Source organism: Diadema setosum, chromosome 3, assembly GCF_964275005.1.
Source record: "Diadema setosum chromosome 3, eeDiaSeto1, whole genome shotgun sequence".
NCBI classification, from domain to species: Eukaryota; Metazoa; Echinodermata; class Echinoidea; order Diadematoida; family Diadematidae; genus Diadema; species Diadema setosum.
In genome coordinates, this window is record NC_092687.1 from 22,960,497 (window position 1) to 22,973,296 (window position 12,800).

Below are 12,800 nucleotides of genomic sequence, written 5' to 3' on the forward strand. Positions count from 1 at the left end.
AGATGACGAAACACAAGCGAAAATCGGTATGTCGAGATGATAATAAACTCTACACAATGTACAAAATAGTTTATGATGGTCAAGGTAAAACTCAGGGATTCAATGCTCCATAAAATTACACTATTGGTCAAAGAAATATAGTCAAATGAAGTCAAATGAAGACACCCGAGCGAGGCATCATTGAGAATAAGAACAGATATATCAAAATGGTCACAGCAAGTAACTATACATAAGATTGTAAAAAATTGGCTTTTAGATTTTGCTTAAAGGAACTTAGAGAACTTGATTGCAGCCGAACAGAATCTAACTCATTCCAGAAAGAAGGACCGGTAGAAGTAATTGTCTTAAGGGCTAGAACTGTACGAACGGGAGAAAAGTGATATGATCCACTTTGTCTTGTAGGGTAATTATGAATTTCACTGTTTTTAACAAACATTGAGGAAAATAAACTAGGAAGATCGCCAATGCTCAACTTATACATAAAAATTCCAACGTGATACAAATACAAATCAGAAACTTTTAGTAATTTACTGGAAACAAACAATTCATCTGTATGATCCAAAAAATGTGCACGATTTATAATCCGCAAGGCCTTTTTCTGAATAAAAAATAACGAATCTATTTTAGTCTTAGAGCAATTACCCCAGGCCAATATTCCGTAATTTAAGTAAGGTAATAATAGAGTTGAATAGAGGGAATGCAATATTGGCTTGGGGAAGAGGTACTTCAATTTGTGAACAACTCCAACGTTTTTACACAACAACTTACATAAATAATCAACATGAACCTTCCAAGAAAGATTACTATCAATATAAATACCTAAAAATTTTGTTGAATCTATTTGATTTAACTGCAAACCATTCACTAATACTGAACCTGGAAGAAACTTTATTGTATTACTAAAAACCATATAATTAGTCTTGTTTATATTGAGCGATAATTTATTCGCCTGTATCCATTCAAATACCAGTTGCAGTTCGTTATTCACAGAATCAAGCAACACATAAGGATCTGAGTGAGAATAAAAAAGACTTGTGTCATCCGCAAACAGAAGAAAAGACAGCAGAGAGGATGAGTTGCGGAAGTCATTAATATAAAGAATAAATAAAAGAGGACCTAAGAGGGAGCCCTGTGGAACGCCACAGCAAATCGAACCTATTTCTGAGTCGTGGTTATTCACAGTAACAAACTGAGTTCTTTCGGTAAGATAACTTCTGAACCACTCCAAGGCCTTTCCACGAATGCCGTAATGATTTAATTTGTACAAAAGTATTTCGTGGTCTATTGTGTCAAAGGCCTTGGAGTAGTCCAGAAACAAGCCGACTGTATGCGACTTTGAGTCTATAGCTTTCGCAACTTTCTCTACAAATAATAATATAGCATGAGTGGTTGCATGTTTTTTCCGGAATCCGAATTGATTATCAGCTAAAATATCACATTCATTTAAGAATTTAAGTAAACGATTATAAACCACCTTCTCAAGTATTTTAGAAAAAGAAGACAGTAATGATATTGGTCGATAATTTCCCAACTCATCCTCTCTACCCTTCTTATAGATTGGTAAAACTTTGGCAATTTTCATTTGAGCGGGCACAATGCCGGTAAGTAAAGACAAATTCAAAATGTGGACTAATGGTGAAAGAATTTCATTTATAATACATTTTATGAGATGATTAGAAAATCCATCGTGACCTGCACTCTTCTTGGGGGAAAGAGAATTGATAATGTCTAAGACCTCTGCTTCAAATACAGGGAGAAAAAATAAAGACTGAGGATTGGAATTTAGTAGGTATGAGTGGAAAGGTCTGTGTGCAGACGAAATGTTGCGTGCCAAATTTGGACCAATGTTAACAAAAAAAGAATTAAATGCTTCCGCAATTTCTCCATCATCTGTTATATTATTGCCTTCATAGACAATCTTATCAATTACACTTTTATTTTCATGTTTATGAATTACATTATTAATTATACACCAAGTAGATTTTACATCTGACTTATGCTGTTCAAACAAAGAACAAAAATAATCCTTTTTCGCTTTACGTAACAGGGATGTAAGGGTATTTCGATACTTGATGTACTTTGATTTATTCAAAGCTGTGTTATGTGATTTATATCTGTAAAACAGAGTATTTTTCTTGTTTATGGATCTAAGTAAAGCTTTAGTTATCCAAGGTGATCGTGGAACTGTTTTATAATTTCCTCTTTGATTTCTCAATGGAAAATGTGAGTGAAATAAGGGTAACAAAGTGTTCATAAATCTATCATACGCATCATTCGGGTCAATGGAATCAAAAACTTCATTCCATTCCATTGAGGATAAACTATGTTTAAACAGCTGAATATTATAATCAGAAAATATTCTTGTTTGCGATGAATTATTACACATCTTTTGTTTCTGTGATTCAGGTATAACAGGATTAGTAGAAACTATAACGGGAAAATGATCTGATATGTCTGTTACAACAATACATTGATCACCATAAGTGTGATTGTTTGAGAATACATTATCAATCAGTGTTGCGGAAGCTCCACATAATCTTGTTGGCTTGGTGATACAAGGAGTGAAAAAGGATGATACCATGGTATTTAGAAAATCACGTGTTTGTGGCTTTTCATAATCGAGTAAGTCTAAATTAAAGTCGCCCATTATATAACTGTGTTTGTTGCGGAGATAGGGCGAATCTAAAATAAATTCAAGGATTGACATAAAATCAGAATGATTACAGTTCGGTGGCTTATAAATTTCTCCTATTAATACATTCTTACCGTCTGGCATACTTATATCAATAAAAATACTTTCAATTGAATCCGACATGTAATTCAACTGGGTTACCATTTCAAATTTTAAATCATTCTTCACATAAAATGCCACACCTCCACCCCTTTTACAAACTCTATTATTTGTGACCAGTGTATAACCGTCTAATTGTACTAGAGAAGTGAAATTTTTGGTCATCCAGGTTTCACACAACCCCAATACTGAGAGTTTTACATTCAAAGTATCAAGAAAAAAGTTTAATTGATCAATGTTTTTAATCAAACTCCTTATGTTATGGTGCAAAACTGAAAAAGTATAATACTCCGTTTTAAAAGACTTCAGCTTTGCGACATGTTGCGGTAATATATAACTAGATGTTCTTGGTTTCTGGTGAGGAAAAATATCATGGTTATCATGAATAAAATCAAAATCAGGCATATCAGCATTAAGAGTTTCGATATCTTCGATTCTATTACATACATTCGCTAACATTTTGTAACCGGCATACCTGAGAAAGATGACAAGATGATATAACATTGGTTGGAATCACCCCCAGAGTTTCTAAAGAATACAACAACATAGGACATTATCAGTTTGGTCAACCAATTCGTAACAATGTGAAATACATGTAAAGCCACACGATCTGTCGCACGGGTGACTTGGCTGCAATAAAGCCATATATAGTATCGTGCAATCGACAATACACGTACCATCAGAGGAGGTATGACATAAATACAATAAACTTTCAATGAACTGTTTGCTTGATTTCAGCAGAAATAGGCTCAGTATAAGGACTAAGAAAGCTGTAAATAAATGTGACATCATAGAGAAGGCGAGGGCAAGAGAATTAAGGAACCATCTGTCTGGTATGACCGATGGAAAGCAATGAAATTGAACTTGGGGGAAAGTGAAAAGGAGTCCCACCTCCATCCAATTCATGAATAACAGGACGACAACAAATATGTGAACGAAAAGCACCTGATTTCTTGAGAGCGGAAGATTCATGGATACATATTGTGTTTCAATGCATAATACATAACAAGATGCATGATGCGTCGCACGGGAGACTAGGGAATACCAAATCTGAAGTACAATGATCTCGACAAGACGTGATACATATAAGAAAGCATGAGAAGAATGTGGCATTTGACTTTTGGTGAACTGAATTCTCGGTTTACATAGAAACAGACTCTGTGATGTGTATGCAATGGCTATGAATAAATGGAACATTAAGATGAGGCGAAAGGCTACAGAATTATGGAACGGTAAACGCACATCTGGTGTGACTGAAATAATGACGTAAAAAGAACTACAGGACTAGAGTTGGGCTGGAATGGAATCCCACCACCACCAAGTTCATTAACATGGCACCAAACAACATGCCAGAGAAATGCACTAGATTCGCTTGTTCTATATAATGCGTATAGGCGTGTTCTCATATGAAGAAGAAGAAAAAAATTGTCGTAATGAGTTTTATATAGAAATTCGGGAGGATTTATCCGAATAAAAACACATCATTCAAACAAGAAATTTCTCTCATAAAGTGCCTATTAGATGCCGGCAGAGAGAGAGAGAGGAAAAAAAGAATGATATCACAAAACAACCAAAATTAATGAGCAAACAGGTTTATGTTATATAAGGCAGCATTACACAATGATCAGGAGAGTTAATCTCTGTATGTTTCCCATTTCCTCGTACCTTTCTCCTTGCAAAACAAGACTACGTCGGTGCCGACGACGGCTATCTTCGTTGACAGGTTTTTATCCTTGCGAAGTTTGAACGCAGTGTTGGCGAGCTTGCTCCGTTTGGCTTTTAGGGCTGGGGGGAGGTCAGATCGGACAGTGATCCTCTTTCCGGTGCTAGGCGCGTTTACACCCGCCTTGCTAGCGGATTCGAATGCCGTGAGGACGCGGTTTCGCTGAGACATATAAACGAATTTGGCAATGATCGGTGGGGGTCTGTCGTCTCCCTCGCGCTGCGGAAGTCGATGGACGTTCACAAGGCTGATGGTATCGGCGTCTTCCTTGGGAATGCCGAGGTGGGTGAACGTGTGTCGAATAACCGCGTCGACATCCTCGTTGGCCGTGGTCTTCACACCATAGAAGAGGAGATTGGCCTTCCGTTGATAGATTTCGGCAGCCATGATCTTCTTTTCCAGGTCAGCAATTTTTGCTTGAAGCTTTGTTTCCACCTCCGGTATCTTAACATTCTCGATCTCGACGACTCTTCAAACTGCTATCTGCTCTATCTAATTTCATAACAACATTTTCGACTTTTTAATCACTCTGCTGTAGTTCATTCTCTGCACAAGAAGCTCAGGTGTTTCAGTTTGATTAATAATTTGATTAATAATTTTCATTATGAGCTGTGGTTAATAGTGGTGGATTTGTCTTCAAAACACAAATCATTCTCAAAGAATGGACACGCTTTCTTCGACATGTAGAGAGACTGCATTTGTTTCGGCATAGCTTCCCAGAAGAGGTAAAATTAAAATAGTAGAATTGTAGTCTTTCTTGAAGGAGCTTCGAGTGGAATGTGAGTAGGATCACCCTTTTTTTTTTTTTTTTTTTTTTTTTTTGCATACACTTCATAACCAACAGATAACTGTAGTGAAGCAGATTTGGTGGTTAACTTGAATACCAAGCTAATAGACTTGTTTTTAAGCTCTCAACTCGCTTCTATATGGATTGGGATTGTGAAATGCGACAGGATGACGCCACTCTGAAGTTCCGCGCATGTGTAATACCTCCCTTCCCTACGAAACAACTGCTGTACTGGAATGTCGAGTAGACTTGACTGCGGTCTTTTCCTTTTTTCTTTCCAAGCTGAAACCTTACGCTTTGTGTGTAGTTGCAATATTATTAATCATAGATAAAACATCCTTCTAGCTTGAAATTCATACCATGTAATCAAACAATATCGTGTCTCACACCTCCTGCATTATATCATGAAGAATGTTTTCAGCTTTGAGAAAATTGAACAAGAAGACAGGCTGATAACTTGTGGCAATTTCTATTGTTTGCCTTCTGAAGATTATTACTTCACGACAGGTGTTAGAATCATGCTTTGCGCAATGATAAACTGATTTCAAGATATGCAGGGGCTATTTATATATTAAAGCATTTTTTTTTTCGATTAGAATACTTTTGTTGTTATATTCAACTATAATTTAACTATATTTAAATTTCGGAATACTTGCGTGGGAAAGCTCAGCCAAGATCAGTATTGATAAGCTATTGATCACCCAAAAGGGAGCTTTAAGACGTAAATATGGACGTAAATTATGTGCGCATTCTGATTCATTTTTCTTAGAAAGTAAATTCTGAAAAATACATGATTTGTATTTAATGGATTTAGGAGTTTTGATGCATAAATTGAATAGTTGTGAATTGCCTGAAGTTTTGGAGTCTTTATTTAAGAAAAATAAAGAAATACATAAATATCCAACAAGACAGAGTGATATGTACCATATACCAAAAATTAGATTATGAATTTTTGCTTATATCTCTAATGTCCATTTAAACGTAAGCGTAAAGATACGTGTTTTTTTTTTTTCAATCTGGTGACAGCATGAATCAACAGAATTTGAAATATTATTGACTAAGACTCTTCTCCATGGTTGCTGAACAGGTTCACATGGTCTCATTTCCAGCATTTTTTTCTTTCATATTTTCTTTTTCTTGTATAATTTTCTTTTCTCTCACAGCTGCAGGCAATGTCATTGTTTTCTACTTGATGCCGTCCCAACGACATTATTGTTGTTGTTTTCTCTTTCTCCTTCTTCTCTCTCTCTCTCTCTCTCTCTCTCTTTGTGTGCGTGCACACATGCTTGTCCAGGTGCACCTGCGTACGTACAGTGTGTGTTTGTGTGTGAGTGATTGTGTTTTTGATTTTTTTTTTCTGGGGATCTACTCCCACAAGCATTTGCTTCTATGTACGTTCCCCCGCATAAAATCTTAATCATCCAATATGAATGTAACGTCCTCTAGATTGGTTTTAAATTCATTCTGTGTCATGAAATATAATTCAAAGTCTCGATATACTGAATTTACAAAAATATCATGTTACTTGTCTTTCATATCTGGATGTATGTTACAAATATAACACTGTATGATTTGTGAGGAAACTTAATAAAAGAAATTAAACGAAAATGAGTCTGATCATGATTGTATGCAAAATTTATCCCTGGACATTTCCTGAGATCAATGGTAGTGTTAGCTCACCCAAATGAACTGTGAATGGGACCTGTGAATGCATGCATAGTGATGTCAAGGCTGATAGGCGTAGACCTACATACCTGAGGGCTGTATGTCCAAGTTTCCGATGGAGTTTCCACGTGTCGGAGTAAGAACTCATTGCGATGTCCTTAAACCCATCACTGAACACTTCGACTGCACGTAAAACCAAAAACAAAAACAAAAACATAACAACAACAACAACAACAACAACAACAACAAATCCATTAACAACCCAAAACAAAAACTCACAACAGGATGTATACGCTTAAAAAGTACGTTGACCTCATAACAATACATCTATGCTTTGATAAGAGACGTAACTAGACTTCCGACAATAAGCCTATAAGCAATGATAAAACTGATTCAACTGCATAAGCTAAATGCGTTTAAACGTATGTTAACATCAAGGAAACAACTATTATACGTCAACCCTCTGTACAGCAAACACGAAACCACCTTTCATTCCGTGACCAAGTGCTACTACATCCTCTACAACAACTACACCTACAACTGCTTCTTGCTTTCAATCAGTATACCGGTATCATACATATGCACACACGCACACCCACACACATACACATATGTATAGCACTGGCATTACCACAGTGAAATCTAAACACAATGACAAGGGAAATCAAGTCATTTCCTCCTATATAATATACTGCGCTGCAAAATATGATTATATTGAAGATATGCAGTCTTTAAATTCACTTCATGTTCTTAACGATATTTATACATTTGAACGTAATTACTGTTGCACAGCGCCAAACAAAACAATCATCTTTTTCTCGACTTACATGAGTAAAAGTCTGGGCGGCCGGCGAACTCCACACTTTGTTTCACGACAGCCTCTTTGATAACGTCTTTGCGATTTAAGACCACCATCCATCGCTCTCCAATTTTCAGCCCGAAGATGTCGCCGTATTTCTTCGCCCAGTTGCCGAATACGACTTCAGGACTATCGTTCATATCTGAAATCACGAGTGATGGGGAAAAAAAAGAGAGAATCAAAGAATATCATGAGGTCCTTTTTGATAGAAAGTATACACCACTAGTAAATGTAACATCCTGCATGCATATCATTGATTTGTACCATATGATTATTTAATGCTTCTGCAAATTAACTTCATTTTAATATTTCCCTTCTTTAGTTCTTGGTCACAGCATACGTGGTGTTTGAAGCGTTTATCATGCCTGCCAACTTTCACATAATAATCATAGTTTAATGTATAATATTAACGTTTAATGATATGATTTTAGTTTTTTTGTTTTGTTTTTTGTTGCTTTTCTTTCAGTGTCGGTCTCGTGAGCTTTTTTTTTTATTTGGGGTCATCCCACCAGACCGACACCCACGAGTCATACGGTCCACGAGACCGACATCAAAAATAGGTCCATGAGTCATACAGCCCAGTAGTTATATGGCTCACGAGTCATACAGCACATGAGTTCGACACTACGCAGAAAAGGCTCACGAGACCGACATTGCGCAAAGAAAGCCCACGAGACCGACACTGCGCAAAGAAAGCCCACGAGACCGACACTATTAAAGCAGTAAAGACTCACGAGACCGACAGTATGCAAAAAAGGCTCACGAGACGGACAGTACGCAAAAAAGGCTCACGAGACCGACACTATGCAAAGAAGGCTCACGAGACCGACATTAGGCAAAGAAAGCCCACGGAAACAACAGGATGAATAGCACCATCAACATGTCCATTACAAGTATGCACCTGTACAGAATGTTCCATGAAGGGGGAAAACAATAGTGGCTGGTGCAATTTCGTCACGCTATCGGGCGAGAGATTGTAACCAAAGACCCCGTTTACAGTCCGGCCTCAATTGCGCGGCCGAGCCTCGCAATTTTGTCCGTTTACACTGCTCGGCTCGGCCGCGCTTTTGATTCAAACCTTTCAATATTTTGTCGTAGTGGCGCTCTGCTTGCAAACAAACGCAATTTGGTATTGTCTAGTTTTCAGACCCTTTGCCAAATGAATTCCGTGGCGACGAAGTCGCCGTTCGGGCAAAGGCCTTTGCCGAAGGAAAAAATTCTTTGCAGGACAAAACCACCTTAAACTATACTAGTTTTCGATGTCGAGGGGGTTAATATCCTGAATAGCGAAAGACACAGGCAGAGGGTTTGGAAGCCAGACTAAAATTGGCCGCGCAATTGGCCGCGCATTTGGCCCAGTTTGCGTTTACACCAAGAAGAGGCAGGGCTCGGCCGCGGCTCGGCCGCGGCCGAGACCACCTCCAGAGCGAGGCCAAATGCGAGGCCAATTTTGGCCTCGCATTTGGCCTTTTGCGCGTTTACACTGAAGCGGGGCTGGGCTCGGCCGCGGCTCGGCCGCGGCCGAGCCTCGCACTGTAAACGGGGTCTAATTGAACAGCGACATCAAGTATGTATTTCTGGCGTCATCCCAGGAGACCGACATCCACGAGTCATACGGTCCACGAGACCGACATAAAAAATAGGTCCATGAGTCATACAGCCCATGAGTTATACGGCTCACGAGTCATACAGCCAATGAGTTCGACACTACGCACAAAAGTCTCACGAGACCGACACTAGGCAAAGAAAGCCCACGGGACCGACACTAGGCAAAGAAGGCTCACGACACCGACACTAGGCAACGAAAGCCCACGAGACCGACACTAGGAAAAGAAGGCTCACGAGACCGACACAGTGCCGTATATTAAGAGAGTCTGGCCAACTCATAAATTGGACGCCATGTCGTTACCCAGCGTACAGTGCGCTTATGGTTTCAGCGTGTGCGCTTGGAGGGTTAAGTGTGTACGCGCAGGCGTCCCAAAGGCACGGTGTTACTTGACTTTTCTTTAAAGAGAGAGAGAAAGAGAGGGGGGGGGGCAGAGAAAAGGGGTAGGTTGAGGGAGGGACATTCTTTCATTCCATCCATGTTGAACAAAGCCAACAATCAATCATTTTTACACAGTCAAACAGACACAAGCACACAGGTATACTGTATAAATACATGTAATAGGGAAGCTGTCTAAAGGACAATTATTGCTGTGAAAATAAAAGAAGAATTCAAAGTAATAAAGTCGTATCGTAAACTTTCACTAGACTATATGCTATGTATATTGTATTTAGCAATTTGTCCAGGGAACAAGAATATTGTATAACAACATGATATAATCTAGCTGTGCAGAGGATAGACGAATTCCACAGTTATTACTGTTTCGCACTTAAATACATTGCAATCATCAATTACCATCCTATTTAGTCCCATATAAACCTATATTATGTATGAAACTGACATGAAGGCCGATTAGTATGGAATTCAAAATGAATACACCTATGTACAATGTACAACATGAAAAAGTGACGTCACCGATATTAAGGTATGTAAAAATGATCTAAAATTGTTTAAAAATAATATTTAAAAAAGACATGTTGAACGAAAGCACAAGTACTTTACCTGTATAACATAATATGAGGGATATCCTCAGTGACATCTGTACCAAATAATAATAATATAAAAAAAACCACACAAATAAAGATGTCCTAATGGCGACCGGTATTCCTCCGCCATATTACATTGTTCTGTTAGCAGGTGTAGAGTACGTCTTGACAATGTTACACGACAGTTTCACATAATTGGCAGAAAAAAAGGCAAATTTGTCACTAAATTTAATGCGTCGAATGTTTACTTTCCTTGAACTAGGTATGAATGGATGTCTTTTATTGTTTAAGAGAGCAAGTATTAAGGAATTTGAGCATTTTTACTTTTGCTTACTTCTTCTCACTACTTTTTACTTACTACTATTTTCATGGCAATACTTTCAACGGTTATTTTAAAAGTATATAGAAAATTCTGTCATTTTAGTATTTTCACCTACCTTTGACCATCATGGCCGAAATCTTTCCCTATCAAGCGTCATTGTGTAGTAATGATGGCATGCAAATACGTGTACCATATTTGGTTTTAAGTTTGTGAATTGGGTAATTTCCAAGGTATTTAGGAACTGCATGGGTAATAGTATTTCAACAATAGAGAGTAGAATTTTAATATTACATTTTACCTGACATTGATCCTTGACCCTTACCCCCCTCCCATACCCCCCCCCAAAAAAAATAATAAAAATAAAATCACGAGAAAATCACGGTCCTATAAGCCCTATAAGCTAAAAACAAAACTTCGTCCACTCACACAAGCATACATGTCAAGTTCATTACCTCAAACGGTGTCCACAATATTGATTGCGATATGAAGGACAGACGGAAGGACGGACGGACGACCAAAACAAATGCCTCAGGCGACACTTTCGTATGTTATGGCGGAGACATACAAATGTGAATCAAAACTTGGATAGTCTGAAAGACACCGCGAGGAATCCAAAGAAAACAAATCAGATATATTTTTCCCGTCGCACTCTGATTTCCCGCTTTTTCCTTTGTTTTGGATCTGTCGGAAAGCGGTGCATCATTACACTAAGAGCCAGGTCGGTTCGCGCAACGCCATGCTGCGCAGGAAGGCATGACTAATCTTCAGTTTATGGCAATAATATATCAAAATATCTTTCGTGTTGTACCTTCTATATACTTAAATAAAGTTGACAACCTTACGGCAATGACATATCCCCACTGCACCATGACTGATATTCAGGGGAAGTCCCCAAGGCAAGCAATATTAGCGCGTAGCTGCGCGTAATGAACAATGGGCACTGCGTATGAGCTCTGCTCGCGCCCGCGTGATTGACTTTGGTAACAACATGGCGCCTGTAGGTCACGGGACCAGCTTTTGACCAATCACAGGCTTCAAAACACCTTAGCCGAAAACCGAGTTGGCCAGACTCTCTTAATATACGGCACTGGACCGACAAAATGAACAGCGCCATCTACATATCAATTACAAATAATGTACCTGTACAGGGTGTTCCATGAAGGGGAAAATACATACTGGCGGGTTTAATTTCGTCACGCTATTGAGCGAGAGATTGTAACTAATTAAACAGCACCATCTACATATCAACGACATCAAGTATGTATTTCTACACGTGTGGCTTTGGGTGCACGTCAAGAGACCGACGCCCACGAGTCATACAGCCCACGAGTCATACAGCTCACAAGTCTTACAGCTCACAAGTCATACAGCCCATGAGTTATACAGCTCACGAGGCATACAGCCCATTAGTTCGACACTAAGCTAACAAGGCCCACGAGACCGACACATTAAGCCCTGTGTTGTATCTGTCGAACTCGGGGGCTTTATGACTCGAGAGCTGTATGACTAATGGACCTGTTTTCAATGTCGAACTCGTGGGCTGTATGACTCGTGGATGTCGGTCTAGTAGGATGACCCCGTGGCTTTTAGGGGGCAGTTCTGTCACGCTACGGGGAGCGACATTGTTATCATTAAAAAAATATAAATTGTCCTCTTCATGGGATCCCCTCCCCCCCCCCCCCCCAAGAAAGTATGAACGAACAATAGAGGACAAGAACGATGTATATGGTTTAATTCTAGATGCCATCGTGCTATTCTTATTAGGCTTTCCCAATTTATAGCTTGACGGTGGACAAGATGTAAGTTTTCTTTCTCCCTTTTCTTTTTTGCTTCACTAGTTAAGTAGGCCTTACTTGATATCCTATCCGCCTGCTTATACTCGCCTGCTTAGAGTTCAATTTGTATTTTTCTCTGTGACTATAATGTATGACAATCAACGGATAAAACGTTTTATATCGCCACAGCGATTCACCTCGTTTTGTGGCTTGTGTAATTATTCTCCTCAAAACGGTACATATTTCATGAAATAGAATAGCTGTAAAATTCATAGATGGATCTTCT

At 38.8% G+C, this 12,800-nt stretch overlaps 1 protein-coding gene across 1 annotated transcript in view; it reads right to left on the bottom strand.

Annotated features, from left to right (window-relative positions):
- Positions 1–12,800, bottom strand: part of LOC140226284 (steroid 17-alpha-hydroxylase/17,20 lyase-like) — a 29,343-nt gene that overhangs the window by 9,286 nt on the left and 7,257 nt on the right. The window contains exons 2-3 of the mRNA XM_072306782.1: positions 7,794–7,967; positions 7,056–7,149 (exon numbers count right to left, since the gene is read on the bottom strand). Coding sequence (XP_072162883.1) covers positions 7,056–7,149; positions 7,794–7,967 — 268 coding nt within the window. The remainder of the gene's footprint in view (positions 1–7,055; positions 7,150–7,793; positions 7,968–12,800) is intronic.